This window comes from Anopheles darlingi, chromosome 2 (assembly GCF_943734745.1).
Source record: "Anopheles darlingi chromosome 2, idAnoDarlMG_H_01, whole genome shotgun sequence".
NCBI classification, from domain to species: Eukaryota; Metazoa; Arthropoda; class Insecta; order Diptera; family Culicidae; genus Anopheles; species Anopheles darlingi.
The window spans coordinates 47,651,903-47,669,816 of record NC_064874.1 but is presented as its reverse complement, the minus strand read 5'-3'; the positions used below and the strand labels follow the sequence as shown (position 1 = coordinate 47,669,816).

Here is a 17,914-nt window from a genome sequence, read left to right as displayed (position 1 = left end):
ATCTGCCCAAGGTATGCACAAAACGCGCGACGCGTGCGGTGTAAACAAACTGCGCCTAGGGATGGACAATCCTAAATTGGGATAGAAAAAAATTAGGTATTTTCAAATAAATACAACATGGAAATGTTTAAGTGCTGAAGAAATAACGAGCGGATAATTCTTAACTGAAACTGCTTGCCCACTAATGGGAGAATCTCATATTATGTCGAAAACAGTCACAAAATTAATAAGCTTGACGTCATTCGTTTCGATAGATTAACCTTGATGCGGGTTCCTGCGTTATGTTGACCGGAATTTTGCAGGGTTTTGTAAAACGGGCTCGTGTGATAACAGCATTACTGAGAGGCACAATCCAACCCGACGGCATCCGATCAACAGCAGCGATAAACATGCAGGAATCATACCCGATTATTGCTAAAGTTCCTACGCACATACTGACGTGGGGAAAATGGATCGAAGAATCGCTCGGTGACCAGAAGGAGATCGTGCTGTGCATCACCGGAAATCCGGGTCTTCCAGGATTTTACACCAAATTTCTGTCCACAGTGCACGAATGTTTGAACAAAGAAATGCCCGTATGGGTAATTGGTACGTAGAGATAATCACGGGCCGTAACTGTGTGTTAACTCATTCTTGGTTTCCCTCTTCCAGGTCAGGCTGGTCACGATGAGGCCGACGAAAACCCGTACAAAAGACCGACGCCTCCTCTGCGGGGCAATGAAGAGCTCTATAACCTGACCGGACAGCTGCAGCACAAGATCGAGTTTATTCGCAAATACGTTCCGGAAGATGTAAAGATCCATCTGATTGCTCATTCAATCGGATCTTACATGGCACTGGAGCTGCTGAAAGTACCGGATATAAGTGCCCGCGTGAAGCACTGCTACTTTCTTTTCCCAACCCTCGAGAGAATGGCAAGCACGAGAAACGGGTTCATCGTAACGCGGCTAATCAATCCGGTGTGGTGCGTCTGGCAGTGGTTTTATCGAATGTTCGCGCTGCTGCCCCTGTTTGTGCGCACGTGGATAATTTACATCTATTTCCTGATCGATGGCATCCCCAAGTGCTACTTAGGAACAGGTTTGAAGTACATGAACCCTGCGGTAATTGATAAGATTTGGTTTCTTGCCATCGACGAGATGAGAAAGGTGAAGGAGCTCGACATCAACACCCTGTCCGAGAACAAACACCGGATCAAACTATACTACGGAACAACCGATGGATGGGTACCGGTCAAGTACTATCATGACCTAAAAGCACGCCTCCCGGATGTAGATGCCGAACTTTGCACAAAGAAATATGATCATGCATTCGTTTTGCGTTCCGCCGCACAGATGGGCTTTACTGTAGGTGAGTGGATTTTGAAATATCGTGTATAAAGAATACATATTGGCCAGCAACCTAGTTGCATATGCCGGTACTATGGTGATTGTAAGCTGTTGAAACGTAAACTGTAGGAATCCTGGCGTTTTTCATAACGTGGCACTGTGGTGCATAGTGAGAGGAAAAATAAAATGATTACAAAGAATATTTATGTAAACTGGTAATAACATCATAATCGACATCGATGTAGAATATCCATTGAAGGCATACTCTCATAAGAAACATTTTTTTTCTATTTGATTTAACTTTTTTTTTGCAAATGGTGCATAAATATTTGCTGCTTCCGTTATCATCCGTGCCTTTAATTATGTTCACATCGATGATGGTATGACTAAACATTACATGTAATATTCCTCAAAATATTGAAAGAAAATGAATCTCCCAGAGGACTTGCGCAGTACTTAGATGAACTCACACGATAGATTGAGCACATCTTCTCTAAAATTGTATCGCCTGCTATCTTTTATTTAGCAAACTTTTCAATAAATTGGTAATTGCTCTTAAATCGAAAATGTGAACCAAGCTTCACAAAACGAGACAATAACAAAAAAAAATAATACTGCCCCGCCTTACAAATATTATCCTTGACCTTGTTCAACCACTTTCTGCTATATATCCTGCCAGAAAGGTGAAAAGGTTTAAATAAGTCAGTGAATATTTTCATAATCATCAATCCTCTAATGCCATAACTAGTCTTCATTAAATAAGGTTATTTGCAAAACATTATATGGAAAACTAAACTTATGATTAAAAAGACGCGTACATAGCTGTACATTTACTACTGAGTTGCTTCTCTGGAGAGATGGTCCCCTCGATGAACAGCATTCCTAATCGAAGAGAGGATTTCCGTTTGTGTTCATCCCTTTACGGGCGGTGATAGCATGTTACTCATATTGTGAGGCATGGAAAACACATGTTCAATGCCATCGATAGAAGTACACAGTGCATTTTGTCCGAAAAAGATGGTAAATGCGAGTACTAGTCTGCTGTAATCCGTCATTATCTACCTCCATAGTTTTACCACTCCCCACCAACCAGTTCCGTCGAATCGGAAGGTGTAGAAAAGGGTGTGTAAGTGAATGTCCCACCGCCCACACGGGTCTGTGCACAGTGTTTGATAACCATCGCTCTGGTCAACACGTCGAAAAGTGTTCGCTGCCATCAAAAACAAAACGGCACCCAAAAGGTACTAAATGTGTTTCTGGTTAGTGGTGCTCCAACTGCTGTAGGCATCTTTCATCCATCATGATACTTTATTTCTTCGTGATACGGTGCGCGTATGTGGGGTAGTCGCGGGGTTTATTGTTCGGTCACAATTTTTCGTTCTATTTCCGTACAAACGGAGAGAGCGTGGAATCATCCGCCACCAAGAGCAGTAAGCACCTTGCTGTAATCTGGGACGGCAACGCGCCATTTACAGTTTGCCGAGTGGCTAGAAACGCTGGCAAAAAATATTGATCAGATTATAGCAAAAGGTACACAGATAAGGAAGAGAGAGGATTACCAAATACCACTATTGGGTAAATATTATTGTAATGGAAGCGATAGTGTATGCTATGGTCGAGCCTAACTGAACTTGCTTATGACTGGCCGATTGTGTGTAGGATTCTGATTTCTGTTAAATACGCTGTTTGATGCTAAGGCTTAAAGCCAAGAGGATGGAGTCCTTAATAGCATTGTATTTCAAGGAAAGCTGTGAAAGCAGAAGCAGCAGCACTTTTTAATTAAGGTACTTGAAATTAGTCCTTGCATTTGGAGAAGAAATGTCCTCTTCGAAAAGCTACTAGTATATCAAACTCTCCTTGTGTGTCAATATCCAGACGAGTATTTCCGGGTATTCTGCACGGTGCTTATCGATAAAACAGTTGTGGGTACTGGCACAAGCGCCAGTGGCATAGTCGATGACAAAACGCTACACGCGGAGCAGAGAGCCACAACGCGGCGCCGGCCTATGTGCTAGCTGTAAATTAAGCAATAAGTGAGACACTTCAAAAGCCCCTTGTGCGCTTTAATATTCCGTTCTTTCTGCAGAAAACACAACATATGAGATGGCAAGGACAGGAACGAGGGTGTCTCACGTGTACGACGCATGCAAGCTTCGGGTTTAGTAAACGAAGATCACGATCAAAACAATACAGGACCTGGAGTTGCCCCTCCATTGGAACTATGCATTGTGTTTCGTGCCATGCACATCGTCACTTACCTGTACACTAAAGATGATAGATTTATTGTAAAATTTGCGTCTGGACACATGCTCGTCAAATAGTAAGCAAGAAGGATAATGGGAGAAGTTCCCTTGATACTATACCAACGTTATTTGAATGTCAACGCCGCCAAGCAGCACAATTTGGAAGACTAGCCTGTGTCGTGAGTATTTATAGTTCTGGCCACCTGCTCCGTACCCACGACGAGAAGATCAGGCTGCATCCGATCGGGTGGTCGACGATCGAGTGCAAGTAAAATGAGATGATATAATAGCTTTTCCGGCGTTCAATCACCACTTGCCGCCAAAGTAAACTGCGCCAGGTCTATTTGCTGAATGCTCGTAAAAGCCCGCCAGCGTTTGTGCACTGCAGAACCCCCACTCGTCTCAATTGAGAACAGGAGAGAACGAGAGATTGGCGATACATGAGGCGAATGATGCTCACCAGGCTGGTGCAAGGGGGGACCAGCTGGCTAGTGGTACTAGGACCGTTGCGTAGTATCCGTCGACGCTCAGTCGATATTCGTCGTTTGTCGCCTATAGTCGTCATCGTTCGAGTTGCAAGAGCTGTGTTTGGTGCAGAGCGCAGGGGCCGCCTTTCCGCCTGTCACGCCTAACACTGCCACTGCACGTGAGCAGTCGCTGGAGCGCACCCCCTTTATCAACCTTCAAGGTCTAGTGCGCGGCGTGCCTGCCGGCGAATACGGCCTTGTACGGTTGCCCAGCAATTCGTCTCCGTTTAACTTCGATCGCTCGTAAAGTGTAAGTGGTAAACTATCGTCTAGGTAACCAGCAAAACGAAAATGTGTCCAGCAGCAGCAGCAGCAGCACCACCAACGGGACTTGCAATTGATCGTACTAATCCGTGATCTTGTGCATATGATTCGTAGTTGTAGGAAAGTGAAACGCAGCGTACGTTGCAATTGGTGCAACGTTTTGTGTTCCGTGTAAATGGTGTTAAAATTATGTAACGATCATTGCATTTGATCTAAATCAGGATACGAGCATGAACAACGGACGATAATGCCAACCCAATACGTCGTGAGCAGCAACCGTACCAAAAAAGAAAAGCAACAGCGTGAGTGAGGATCAAGTGCGATGTTGGCGGTATCGAGGAAACGATGGAGCGAGTGGCACCGGCCAGAGAACCCTATTGAAAGTGACCCTTTTTGGCAGACTTTTAATCATTTACATAATCGACAATCCCTTCGTACCTAATGGCACTAGGTCTGCTCGGTTTTATGCGATCTTACCACGCGAGCGCATTTATTAATAGAAAGGAATTCAGTCGGGTACGGGTGTCGAGACGTAGTGGGGTGGTTTTTATTTGCAAATCCACCCGATGTTTGTCGTGTTAAGTGGTCACCGTTTCCGAGCTCAAATGATCGAGCATTGTGTGAATCGTGGATTTCGGTTATACCTGGGACTACCGTCTCACACGGAGGTGCTTTGATCGCAAAAGTAACTCCGATGTCCGATCGGTGCGTGCCTTAATTACTAGGACGAGGTACTATACGTGAACGCACGCGATCACGTGAACAACTCTACGACTAAGAAGGATGTAGTGTCGTGGCGTTACACTCTGCTGCCTGCAGTGTTTCTTATTCAATTCTGAACGGCGCACTCGTGAGCTTCCCCACGCAATCAGCCATCGGTCGTGTGAATCATGCATCTGTTCGTCAAATTGAAATCGGCGTCACGGAGTCGCGGAGATGATGTCATTAACCACGAATGCTTATTGTGTAGCATTCGCGGATTCTAACGCCAGCGCTGAAACCGAGTGCCGTTCAGAAGACCATGGGCATGCGAGAATGTTTTATGGTGCGAGTATAGCGAGCTCCCAGAACCGGTTATGAGTTAGGCCCTCAGTTTTGCTTCGCTTGTTTGCAGCGACGCATCGAATGAAGAAGCACGAGATCCCATGATGATCATGGCGTTGTTATGGTACTAAAGCAATGAATCCGTTGAAGTAGCCCCGAGCAGCTAATAGCGGTTTTGGGCGAGCACAGTCGGAGATCTGCTTTGATCCTCATATCTCCTCTATCTGACCTCTGTGTGACAGTATCGAACTACAGATAGGTACCATCATATACCCCCTTGTAGACGACAGGTGTGTGAGAGCAGTCCGGCACGCGGTCGTCAGGTGATTCGCGATTGGTGGTACGCGTACACCGTTGAAACGGCCATCGGCCATGCTCGTGCCAACACCAAACAGCGACAATCGTACACATTTATCGAGTGGTTGACAATAGTTCAATAAAATACACTCCAATCATCAACGCAAACAAACGTGATGCGACACCTCCGTAGTGATGTCATACACCCAAAGTGGTCGTTGGCGATAGCTGGGGAGGATTGGGTAAAGGGCAGGAATGTTGTGATGCCGCCCGCTTATGGAAAGCGTGGAATTTCAGGTCCACACTGTACTGGATGCATTTGGTTCTGTGTACGAGCGTAGAGATCTCATCGGATCGTCTTATCGCTGATGTTAAGCGGGGCACGTGTGTGCTGTGCGTTTGCACAGATCGTTGTGTGTCGTGTAGGTAGGTCAGTGCCGAAAGAAATCGCGATCTATTCTGGCCTAGTTGAATTGTGTTAATAGGTACCAAACGAAATGTGTGTTACATTCATCACGCACAGCAATTCTAGAAACGGATTGACCCATTTCTTCATTGTTCTTCTTGTTTCTCTCTGCAGGTTGATCTACAAGAAGATTGCTAGCCGCCAACCATGGCTTCGAGGTTCAGAAGATTCGGTGTAACGGCCGCTGGTATCGCGATCGGTGCTGCTCTGTCCACATACGCTCTTCAAAGCAGAGATGGCTCGCACTATCAGGTATGGGATAGAACAAACTCTCTATCTATATCAGTTCAGTATGTAAACGTATGTTTGTGCGCCGTTTGTCTTAGAAAAACTTCGTCATTTCAAGACAATCTTATACTGAAATGCTAGAGAACTGCTTCGGTTCTGTGAACGGAAAATAATGATGGTTGGTTTTCTATCACGTTAGGTGCAAATGGAGGAAATGCAGCGTATACGCCGCAAGCGCACTCTTCCGCCACGGTCAGAGCAGATCCGCGCACTGCAAAGCGGTGAAGAGTATGATGTGCTGATCATTGGCGGTGGTGCAACGGGTGCAGGTTGTGCGTTGGACTCGGTAACGCGCGGTCTCAAGACGGCCCTGGTCGAGGCAGATGATTTTGCCAGCGGTACCTCGTCGCGCTCGACCAAACTGATCCACGGAGGTGTGCGCTATCTGCAGAAAGCCATCCTTGGAGTAAGTCATTAAGCCAGTTCAGTCCAAATCAACCTGTACCACAGACAGATGACACAGCGATCTTATTGTTTCCGACTAACGCATCTAACAGCTGGATATCGAGCAGTACCGGATGGTGAAGGAAGCTTTGCACGAACGTGCCTCGATGCTGCGATCGGCACCACATCTTACTCGTCCGCTGCCAATCATGCTGCCAGTGTACACGTAGGTGTTATTAGTACGAGGGAGTTTGTGCATTGTACACTAGAGCCTGCTTCTGCTCTTTCTCATTGCTACAGTTGGTGGCAGATACCCTATTTCTGGGTAGGCATCAAGGCGTACGACTTCGTGGCCGGTGATCGTAACGTCAAGAGCTCGTACTATCTGTCTCGTGACGATGCACTCGAACTGTTCCCGATGCTGCGTGGTGACAAACTGCGCGGTGCCATCGTTTACTACGACGGCCAACAGGACGATGCTCGTATGTGTCTGGCCATCGCTTTAACGGCTGCTCGCCACGGTGCCTCCATTACCAACCACGTCGAGGTACTGGAGCTGCTAAAGAAGAAGGACGAGGCGACCGGCAAGAACGTGGTGTGCGGTGCGAAGGTGCGCGACAACATTAGCAAGAAGGAATGGACGATCAAGGCGAAGTGTGTGATCAATGCAACCGGTCCGTTCACCGATGCCATTCGCCAGATGGACAACCCCACGGTGAAGCAAATTTGTTGCCCAAGTTCGGGAGTGCACATCGTGCTGCCCGGATACTACAGCCCGCAGCAGATGGGTCTCCTGGATCCGGACACATCCGATGGTCGTGTCATCTTCTTCTTGCCCTGGTTAAACGGTACGATCGCTGGTACTACCGACTCACCGTGCGACGTGACACGCTCGCCTACTCCGACCGAGGATGAGATTCAGTTCATCCTGAGCGAAATCAAGAACTACCTTAACAAGGACGTTGACGTACGCCGTGGTGATGTGCTATCGGCTTGGAGTGGCATCCGGCCGCTCGTGTCCGATCCTAACAAGGACGACACGCAGTCCCTAGCACGTAACCATATCGTGCATGTCAGTGACTCGCAGCTGGTGACGATAGCCGGTGGCAAGTGGACAACGTATCGTGCAATGGCCGAACATACGCTCGATGCAGCCATCAAGGCCTGCAATCTGAAACCAGAGCGGGGCTGCGTGACCGATGGACTGTGGATCGAGGGTGCCCAAGGCTGGACACCGACCATGTATATCCGTTTGGTGCAGGATCTGGGACTGGAAGTCGAGGTTGCCAAGCATCTGGCCATCTCGTACGGGGATCGTGCGTTCGCTGTCGCCAAGCTGGCCACGCTAACCGGCAAACGCTGGCCCATCATCGGCAAAAAACTTCACCCTGAGTTCCCGTACATTGATGCCGAGGTCCGGTACGGTATTCGCGAGTACGCCTGTACCTGTATTGATATGATTTCGCGCCGTCTGCGGCTGTCCTTCCTGAACGTGCAGGCCGCGATTGAGGCACTACCACAGATCGCTGACATTATGGCGGAGGAGCTGAAGTGGTCGAAGGAGGAGAAGGAAAATCAAATCAAGTCGTGCGAACACTTCCTGCAAACGCAGATGGGCCACCAGGCTAACCGATCGCTCAAGGATAAGGTTCCGATCAATCTGTCCAAGGAGGAGGTCAACATGTACGTCAAACGCTTCGAGACGATCGACAAGGAGAAGAAGGGCTACGTTTCGATTACGGACATTAAGCGAGCGATGAAATCGTTCGGTGACACTGAGGTCTCCGGTGAGGAGCTGCACGGCATCCTGAAGGAAATTGACACCAACATGAACGGACAGGTTGAGCTGGAAGAGTACCTTCAGGTGCGTTGATATTGATGATTGATCGTGACATTACAGCAAAGACGATTGCCTTCTATCGTTTGAATATCATGCTACTTTCCCAATCACCTGTTTCCAGATGATGTCCGCCATCAAGTCCGGATTCGTGTCCCACTCTCGGTTTGCGGCTGTGGCCGAGCAGGAGGAAATCCGCAAGGAACAGGAGCGCCTGAAGAAGCAGATCACCATCGAACGCTCAGGAGGTGGTCTATAAATGACACATCTTTCAAGGTTTTGCTCGGGATCGATTGGCCCAGCACGTGTTGTACCATCAATTGCCATGCCAACTGACTTCCCTCTAGCATATGGTGGCAACCAATCGATCCACGAACGGCCGATCCGGAACGATTTTGATGACTAAACAAAATTGTCCCAATCACTCGAGCTCAAGGTAATGTATAATGGCCTTGGGGTAAAACTAATGGGGGATACCCTGTTCTCTTTTTCTTTCTACGTTCGCAGCGTTCACTAGTCCAAGGAAGTAATTCTAATACCTTAACTGTCGGCAGCCCGAATGTCATACAACTAAAGCATGCACACGTGGAATGTTGCGAGCATTTTAGCTCGAATACGTTTATGTTGATAAATAACTGAACGAACGAGACACAAAACGCACTCCAGCGAAAAAAAAACAGAGAGGCTTTTTGGCTAAGATGTCATCGATATTTATCTCCTGGAGAAGCAAATTACTGCTGTTGACGGATCTAGGAATGGATCTGGATGTTTATCGGTTGTTTGCTTCCTTTTTTGCCTATCGTCTTGTCTGTTAGATGAAAAAGGCACTAAACGAGCGATTTTGTTATATTTGTTGTAAATAATTGTTGTAAGCTACCGTTTTGTATGTTCTGATCAGCGACGCCATCTTGTTGAGTGTATCCTGCATTATGCTAATTGCAAAAAAAACCTCCTTCGAAAAAACGGGTGGTTGTAAGTACAGCACTGGTCGATAAAATAGCAGCGCAAGTGCGATAAGCAAACTTGCGCGTTGTACTCGCTCACGATTACTTTTACTTAATTTTTATCGCATCTGTTGGGTGTATTAGCGTCTGTGGAATGCGGTTTGGTGTTAATTTTAATTATCGATCGCTTAGGTATCAATATATAGGTATCTATTGCCCAAACCGTCTGGTTCAGGTTGGTCGATGAAATAGCAGCGCTAACAAACTCAACGAGTTCTTATTAACAAAAAAGCTAAATTTGTATTCGAATTTTATTAGATTTCAATTAGAAAGCATTGACAAGTGCTCAGTATTTAGTAGCATGACCTTTGTTTTTTATAACGGCTGCACGTCTTCGTGGCATCGAATCCATTAAGTTTTGGCAGCGGCTTGTTGGTATTTGGTACCATGCTGCCTTTACTGCGGCCCAAAACTGCTCAGAATCTTTTGACATTGCTGTTTTCACAGCCCTTTTTATGTCCGTCCATAAATGTTCGATCGGATTGAGTTCGGAGGATTGTGCAGGCCATTCCATTACGTCAATTTTTCTTTCTTGAAACCAAACTTTTGCACGTTTGCTGGTGTGCTTGGGGTCATTGTCTTGTTGGAAGACCCATTTTAGCGGCAATTCATTTTCCGCATATGGTAGCATGATATTTTGTAAGATATCGACTTATCCAACAGCATTTATGATGCCTTCGATACGGTGAATGATACCTACACCGCTGTATTAGAAACAGCCCCTTTCTATAACCTTGGCTCCTCCAAATTTAACTGTTTTTACAGTAAATTTGGGGTTCGTTCTAGTATTTGGGGGACATCTCACAAACTTTCGCTGTCCCCCAGATCCAAACAACTCCACTTTGCTTTCATCAGTCCAAAGAATATTCCTAAATTTGGTAAGTGGTCAATTGACCCGGGACTTGGCAAACATCATTCGATTTTGAATGTGTCTTGGTTTAAGCAAGGATATTTTCCTCGGCACTCTGGGGTACAAATTTGCTTCCCGCAAACGTTTCCTTATCGTTGATGTGCTGATAGACAAGTTTAGTTCTTTTTTCAATGCCAAAAAACTAATTTGTGGCCTTTTCTTCACCGTTCGGATTATCTCGCGATCAGTTTGTGCGCTTGTTGCGCACTTTTTTCCACGACTTTCGAGTGTGTAATTCCATTTCAGTGCATTTGCTATTTTCTTCGCATAGCAGCACATTATATTCTGCACTTCCCGATACGTCTTTCCTCCCGATATCAATCGTTTTATCGCATTTCGGTCTTCAACCGTTCAATGCTTTGAACGCCCCATTTTACTGAAAATTGAACTTACGTTAGATGTTTCAAACCAAGTGTAAAAACTCGCAAATTCTTCACATTACCCAGTAGTACAACTGCGATTTCACAAAAAAAACTCGCGTCACTAAAAAAAAGACTTCTTCGTTAGCGCTGCTATTTCATCGACCAACCTGAACCAGACGGTTTGGGCAATAGATACCTATATATTGATACCTAAGCGATCGATAATTAAAATTAACACCAAACCGCATTCCACAGACGCTAATGCACCCAACAGATGCGATAAAAATTAAGTAAAAGTAATCGTGAGCGAGTACAACGCGCAAGTTTGCTTATCGCACTTGCGCTGCTATTTTATCGACCAGTGCTGTACAAACAACCGTAACATTTACTGCAAGGAAACACAAAACATCCACCGAAGCATGAAACACCAAAGATGAACTCATTTTGTTGTTCTGAAGGTTTTCAATGGCACGTTTCATTCAAACGTGCACCACAACCACAAACCAAACATCAGCATCGAACGCAAATAGTACGCTCTAGTTGAGCGAATAGGTAAAGTTCTCGCCAGTTGATTTTTTCGATTGATTGTTCTTCGCTTTAATCACGTTATAGAACACATTTTACGACGCCGCCAAAATTGTTTTAATTTTATCATCCTCAACGTTCCAGACGATCCTGCTTCGGGATCATTGGAACTAGAATTGGTTTCTCACTGTTTTACCATTTTTACGCCTTTGTGTTATGTGTGTTTACGTGTTTGTTTAGTGTGGTTTAATAATTTGTTTCACCATTATGCAGTTTTCGTTTATATTTTAATCGGTCTTCGCCTGCGCACAATCATGCATTACTTCATGTTACTGCTTCGTTTATCATTTTTACTGTGATGCTTTGTTACGTATAGTTAGTTTGCGGGAAATACTGCGGGTAAATTATGATTGGTTCGGTTTGTGGGGATTTGTGTTGCGTTTCTGAATTGGATTTTATCGATGAATTGGATTTTTACTCTGGTTTTTTCTTTTCATTTTTATCTTTCACCAATAGATCAGCTCTAGTACTCTCGAATTTTCCAGTTATCCGTAAACGCCAACCCATTGAAAATTTGGTCGTCTCACGCTGCCATCGAAGTGGGAAATGCTTCCAAATTATATGCACAGGGTAATGAAGGGGGGTATGAAGAACATACGCAGGCTACGGAGCAGAATTCGCCAAGGTTCGGTCCACCGGCTATACGAATAAGCTCCATCTCGGCGAAGGGAAAATTTTTATCGGAAAAGCAAAGGCCCGGCATACCTCACTGTTCTCGATGTGAGCAGCTAAATTGGTTGGCCCAACGAATCATCGCGATGAATTAACTGAGTTTAAGAAAACATAATTTTACCATTCTCGCTGAAACTCCGAATAAAATATGTTATTTATGTAATTTCATTCGACGGAAACAGGAAACCAGAAAAGGACTGATTGCACCTTCGTGCGGTCGTCCTTTTGTTGCGCCTTCGAATGCCTAAAATTTGAAGAACTTTTTAAGATTGCTCCTAAGGAAATGCGTTTTTATTTCACTGAAATAAAATTCATAAATATCACGCACGTGGTGTGCAATTTATTGAACGCTGTACTCATTTTCCCGAAGGAAACATTCATCTTTGTTGAAATGTCGAATGTAGCAGGTAAGCAAGTAAAAGTGTTATACTTTGTAAAATAACTCACTTTAGTGAAAACTAAGATATTGCGTAGAGGAATCATCATCATCATCATCATCATCATCATCATCATCATCATCATCATCATCATCATCATCATCATCATCATCATCATCATCATCATCATCATCATCATCATCATCATCATCATCATCATCATCATCATCATCATCATCATCATCATCATCATCATCATCATCATCATCATCATCATCATCATCATCATCATCATCATCATCATCATCATCATCATCATCATCATCATCATCATCATCATCATCATCATCATCATCATCATCATCATCATCATCATCATCATCATCATCATCATCATCATCATCATCATCATCATCATCATCATCATCATCATCATCATCATCATCATCATCATCATCATCATCATCATCATCATCATCATCATCATCATCATCATCATCATCATCATCATCATCATCATCATCATCATCATCATCATCATCATCATCATCATCATCATCATCATCATCATCATCATCATCATCATCATCATCATCATCATCATCATCATCATCATCATCATCATCATCATCATCATCATCATCATCATCATCATCATCATCATCATCATCATCATCATCATCATCATCATCATCATCATCATCATCATCATCATCATCATCATCATCATCATCATCATCATCATCATCATCATCATCATCATCATCATCATCATCATCATCATCATCATCATCATCATCATCATCATCATCATCATCATCATCATCATCATCATCATCATCATCATCATCATCATCATCATCATCATCATCATCATCATCATCATCATCATCATCATCATCATCATCATCATCATCATCATCATCATCATCATCATCATCATCATCATCATCATCATCATCATCATCATCATCATCATCATCATCATCATCATCATCATCATCATCATCATCATCATCATCATCATCATCATCATCATCATCATCATCATCATCATCATCATCATCATCATCATCATCATCATCATCATCATCATCATCATCATCATCATCATCATCATCATCATCATCATCATCATCATCATCATCATCATCATCATCATCATCATCATCATCATCATCATCATCATCATCATCATCATCATCATCATCATCATCATCATCATCATCATCATCATCATCATCATCATCATCATCATCATCATCATCATCATCATCATCATCATCATCATCATCATCATCATCATCATCATCATCATCATCATCATCATCATCATCATCATCATCATCATCATCATCATCATCATCATCATCATCATCATCATCATCATCATCATCATCATCATCATCATCATCATCATCATCATCATCATCATCATCATCATCATCATCATCATCATCATCATCATCATCATCATCATCATCATCATCATCATCATCATCATCATCATCATCATCATCATCATCATCATCATCATCATCATCATCGAGCAGTCAGTAAAGCTCGAGCAGTTGATCAGAAAAATTCGAGTACAAGAGTACCAACCTTCCGGGCCCAAATTTGACGCGCTGCCCTGAAAAAAAATTGTGTTGTGTTGTTCTTCTGGAAGAAATGGATCTGGTCGGAAACCGAAATTCTCTGTGAAATTCTTACCAGCGAAAGAATCTCGTGACACGAATCGGCAGGTGTATCGTGATGATTACCAGATGAAGAATCTGGTGTGAGATTTGCTTGATCAAAATCCTGGTAGTTGCGTGTGTGCGTCTCGTCCGTTCATCGTAGGCGATGTTTTGTGTGCACAGAACGGGGGACGAAAACGAGGGAAACATAAAAGTGTTCAAAAGTTTGGTGCTGGTAGGAAAAGAAGCCTGCAGTTTTGGTTGATATCACATTTCGCGTGTCGGGAATCTCCCTAGTGCGTGGGCTCAATAAGTAAACCATCAAAACAAGAGACTCCCGCAGGGCTGCATCTCCCTCGACGATCGGATTGTGTATTTCTTGTTTATATAAAGAGAAAGTGTGGCGCTACAGTAGCGAATTGCTGCTTGCATTCGGGGGGAGGATACACGGAATACTTACTAGCCAGACTAGACTCCCAAAGTGAGGCAACATGGCAGAGACACCGCGAGAGGAGATGGATGATTCGAACCAGACGATATCCGTGAAGGAAGAGGTATGTGTTCAGTGGGTTATTTTCAGCGCAACAGGGCAACCGTCATGGAATAAACGACTTCGAATGCGGTCGCTCAACGAGAGATTGATGAATTTTTGTGTTATTTTGTGAAGAGAATAATCTCTTCATCCCCATTATAGTTTTCGTGGACCCTTCGATTCGACCCTTTCCACGCACCGTCCCCCGGTGGACTTCGTCGTGTGTTAGGTTTTCATGAATGAGTTGCCAGCATTCCTTTCATTCAAAAGGGTCATAGGAGTTGCGGGGGTTTGGGTGTGGTAGGGATCTACGCACTCTCCTAGTATGCTTCAGTCAAGGGTTTTGGTCTTTCTATGGTGTCTGCCAACACACTTTCCCCGCCAGGGACAACATGCTATCTCCCTTATCATCTGTATCGGTCGCTCGCACCGACAATATGAAATGTTTTTTTTTTTTGTAAACAAAAAGGCCAGTTTTGCTCTGAGAACATCCCTCTCGCCATGCTGATGAGAATGCTGCGCTAATAGGAGTTGCCATGACGACCATGTCACGCTAAATCGGGCGCCGTACAACACTATTCAATGTGTTATCAATTGTTGAAGAACCTTATCTTCGTGGCGAAATTATCTAAAAATCGTTTGAACTAGACATGCTTTTCCTTTATTTCTATCGAGTCTTTTTTGCAATAATTCAGTTATCTTCAGTTATTCGTTCCACTAACTTTGATCTGTTCTTTCTACGTATAGAGTTAAGAAAAGTAAATAGATAATGCCTCAAAAGATGTTCAGCGTGCGTAAAATCAACTTTTCGCATCACAAAACGTAATTAGAGGACTTCCCGCAACAATGGATACCGGTCAAGGTGCACTCGCACCGGGGCAGGAAATACGAATCGTCAGTGCCTCGGTAGTGGCACAGCTACAAGCCCAAGGATTACAGGTCCGTTCGAGCGATGCGTAGCAGCTCGCGTACTATTTCCCGCCGGCATTCTCTTTTCGGTTTTATTTGGCTAACGTCTTTATTTCTTGTATCTGGTTTGCGATGGGTTGCGTTTTGATTTTGGGTTTGGCTTCTCCTGGTTTAAGTCTGTCATTGCTTTCGCCACTTTAGTGGTCAACACTAATTACTGCATTCATTAACAAATCCTTTGTCACTATGACCGTTCTCGTACCTTTTCTGGTTTGCATTAGTAACCATTTTCCGCCACCATTCATTTTTTTTGCATTTCGTTCATCTGCTCCTGCCACACTCCCTGGTACTATTGTTCATAAGTTTTCCTGCATCATCAGCACTAATACAACGCACAGGAATTAATCTTATTCAGTAACCTAGAGTCGTTATTGGTTGCTCCGCACTACAATTTTGTCTTAAGCCGTTCAAATTGTTCGTTTGCTTTTGTTTCATTAATTGCTTGCCGTATGGTTTTCTACTTTCTGTGGAAAATAATCTTTTATCATTCGTAACCACCTAAAGGGCAATGAACTCAACGCAGCAATCATGGCTGCATCGCAGCCACAAAGTGCTGCCACACAACAACATGTACAGCAACAGTTGCAGGTGCACCAACAGCAGCAGCAGCAGCAGCAACAACAGCAACAGCAACAGCAACAGCAACAGCAACAACAACAGCAGCAGCAGCAACAGCAGCAACAGCAACAGCAACAACAACAGGTGCAACAACAGCAGCAGCAGGCTCAGCAGCAAGCCCAGCATCAGGCGCAGCAGCAAGCCCAGCAGCTACATCAAGCGCAACAGCAGGCTGCTGCACAGCAAAATCAAGCGCAACAGCATGCAGCTGCTCAGCAACAAGCTGCTCAACAGCAAGCAGTTGCCCAGCAACAGCATGCTCAGCAACAGGCGCAACTGCAGGCACAAATACAACAGGTTTCAGCCCAAGGGCAACCACAAGTATGTACACCGCTGACTCGACTATCATCTTACAGTTCGAAACCAACTGATTGTTTAATTGATTCACAGGTGATTACGTTACAACAACTACAGAACTATCTCCCGCAACATCAGCTAAATGCATTAACCACTCCGGATGGTACACCGGTGCAGGTGGCCACCGGAACAGGCACCGCTGCTACTCCGGTTGGAACACCGGTCAAAACCTTTGTTACCTCACCGCCCCAAATGCAACAGCCGCAAATCGTGAACCTTCAGGGCATACCTCAACAGTATCTACAAGGTGCCGGCGGCCAGTTGATACAGAATCAGAACGGTCTGTTTCAGATGCTGCAACCGGTGCAAACGATAAGCCTTGACGGACAAGAGGCTCTCTTTGTGCCTGGTGGCATACAGCAGGGACAGCAGCTTGCAGCCGCCGGAGCACAAGCTGTACAGATTAATGGTCAACCCGCCTTCATTACCCCGTCCGGTCAAATCATACGGGCACCTAATGGCGTTGTCCCGGCAAACATTCTTCAAAATATGACGCAGGCAGTGCAGCTACCCAATGGTAAGAACTAGAATCACTTACTTCGCCGTAGCTAACGATTACGTTGCTGATACGAGGTATGAGGGCTCATACAGTAGATAAAAGTGTGTGGTCTAATCAGATGCACCAATCGGACGAGTTCATACGAGGTTCAATCATATTTTGCTCTAGTCTGACCGTGCTGCTAATGCTTTCTGTAAATAATCGTGAAAGAAGTGATTTTAACTTGAAAAAATATCGTTTTATAGTGTTCTGAAGCATTAGTACTTGAACCATAATCTTATTGGACTGTCAGATTACCCATTAACTAATAATCATATATTATATCAGTACACAACCAATGTTCGCTTGCATTTTATTCTTTTCTCATGCAGCTGGTCAGGCCACGCTTACCATACCGGGAACTAATATAACAATACCACTGGGGACGGCTCAAACCGCTAATGTTCTGCAGCAACAGCAACAGCAGCAGCAGCAACAAGCACAGCAAAATCAAGTACAACAGCAAGCACAGCAACAAGCGCAACAACAGGCGCAGCAACAACAGAACTCAGGTTCTGCCCAGCAACAATCTCAACAGCACCAACAACAGCAGCAGCAACAGCAACAACAAACTCAACAACAACTGGTTCAGCAACAGTTGGTTGCTCAACAGCAGGCCGCCGTGGCTCAGCA

At 44.5% G+C, this 17,914-nt stretch overlaps 4 protein-coding genes across 10 annotated transcripts in view; all 4 read left to right on the top strand.

Moving 5' to 3' along the window:
• The first annotated feature begins 271 nt into the window (after window positions 1-271).
• Window positions 272-1,552, top strand: LOC125958542 (lipid droplet-associated hydrolase). The gene is made up of 2 exons (XM_049691707.1): window positions 272-588; window positions 652-1,552. Exons 1-2 carry the CDS (start codon window positions 282-284, stop codon window positions 1,377-1,379), a joined length of 1,035 nt encoding a protein of 344 aa, XP_049547664.1. The 5' UTR covers window positions 272-281; the 3' UTR covers window positions 1,380-1,552.
• A 799-nt stretch (window positions 1,553-2,351) lies between these two features.
• Window positions 2,352-12,538, top strand: LOC125958325 (glycerol-3-phosphate dehydrogenase, mitochondrial). 4 transcript variants are annotated; one of them, XM_049691618.1, is made up of 7 exons: window positions 2,352-2,569; window positions 6,284-6,421; window positions 6,597-6,863; window positions 6,955-7,067; window positions 7,142-8,705; window positions 8,803-8,926; window positions 9,186-9,382. In XM_049691618.1, exons 2-7 carry the CDS (start codon window positions 6,317-6,319, stop codon window positions 9,206-9,208), a joined length of 2,196 nt encoding a protein of 731 aa, XP_049547575.1. In that variant the 5' UTR covers window positions 2,352-2,569; window positions 6,284-6,316; the 3' UTR covers window positions 9,209-9,382. The 4 variants fall into 4 exon arrangements, 3 of the variants coding, with proteins under 3 accessions (XP_049547575.1, XP_049547558.1, XP_049547567.1); XR_007469316.1 differs by lacking the exons at window positions 2,352-2,569; window positions 9,186-9,382 and adding exons at window positions 4,081-4,348; window positions 11,996-12,538 and having other exon boundaries at window positions 8,803-9,114; XM_049691601.1 differs by lacking the exon at window positions 2,352-2,569 and adding an exon at window positions 4,081-4,348.
• Window positions 12,539-13,050: 512 nt separating this feature from the next.
• Window positions 13,051-14,088, top strand: LOC125958654 (uncharacterized protein DDB_G0271670-like; the record flags this gene model as incomplete). Its single annotated transcript, XM_049691715.1, has 1 exon — window positions 13,051-14,088. A coding segment is annotated over one exon (1,038 nt), but the record flags the coding sequence as incomplete, so codon positions are not given.
• Window positions 14,089-14,264: 176 nt separating this feature from the next.
• Window positions 14,265-17,914, top strand: part of LOC125958206 (putative uncharacterized protein DDB_G0271606) — an 8,281-nt gene continuing 4,631 nt past the window's right edge. For 3 of the 4 annotated variants that reach the window (XM_049691433.1, XM_049691416.1, XM_049691406.1), the window contains exons 1-5: window positions 14,265-14,821; window positions 15,547-15,738; window positions 16,273-16,707; window positions 16,777-17,260; window positions 17,614-17,914. The exon at window positions 17,614-17,914 is cut by the window's right edge and continues 128 nt beyond it. In XM_049691433.1, the coding sequence (XP_049547390.1) occupies window positions 15,646-15,738; window positions 16,273-16,707; window positions 16,777-17,260; window positions 17,614-17,914 (1,313 nt within the window). In that variant the 5' untranslated portion in view covers window positions 14,265-14,821; window positions 15,547-15,645. The remainder of the gene's footprint in view (window positions 14,822-15,546; window positions 15,739-16,272; window positions 16,708-16,776; window positions 17,261-17,613) is intronic. The other variant, XM_049691425.1, reaches the window with a different exon arrangement.

What these genes read in the sequence shown, in the direction of transcription:
- LOC125958542 (XM_049691707.1), top strand. Translation starts at nt 282, where the DNA reads ATGTTGACCGGAATTTTGCAGGGTTTTGTAAAACGGGCTCGTGTGATA. An exon ending in AATGCCCGTATGGGTAATTG is followed by an intron (nt 589 to 651) that starts GTACGTAGAGAT and finishes TCCCTCTTCCAG; the next exon opens with GTCAGGCTGGTCACGATGAG.
- LOC125958325 (XM_049691618.1), top strand. Translation starts at nt 6,317, where the DNA reads ATGGCTTCGAGGTTCAGAAGATTCGGTGTAACGGCCGCTGGTATCGCG. An exon ending in GAGATGGCTCGCACTATCAG is followed by an intron (nt 6,422 to 6,596) that starts GTATGGGATAGA and finishes CTATCACGTTAG; the next exon opens with GTGCAAATGGAGGAAATGCA. An exon ending in ATCATGCTGCCAGTGTACAC is followed by an intron (nt 7,068 to 7,141) that starts GTAGGTGTTATT and finishes TCATTGCTACAG; the next exon opens with TTGGTGGCAGATACCCTATT.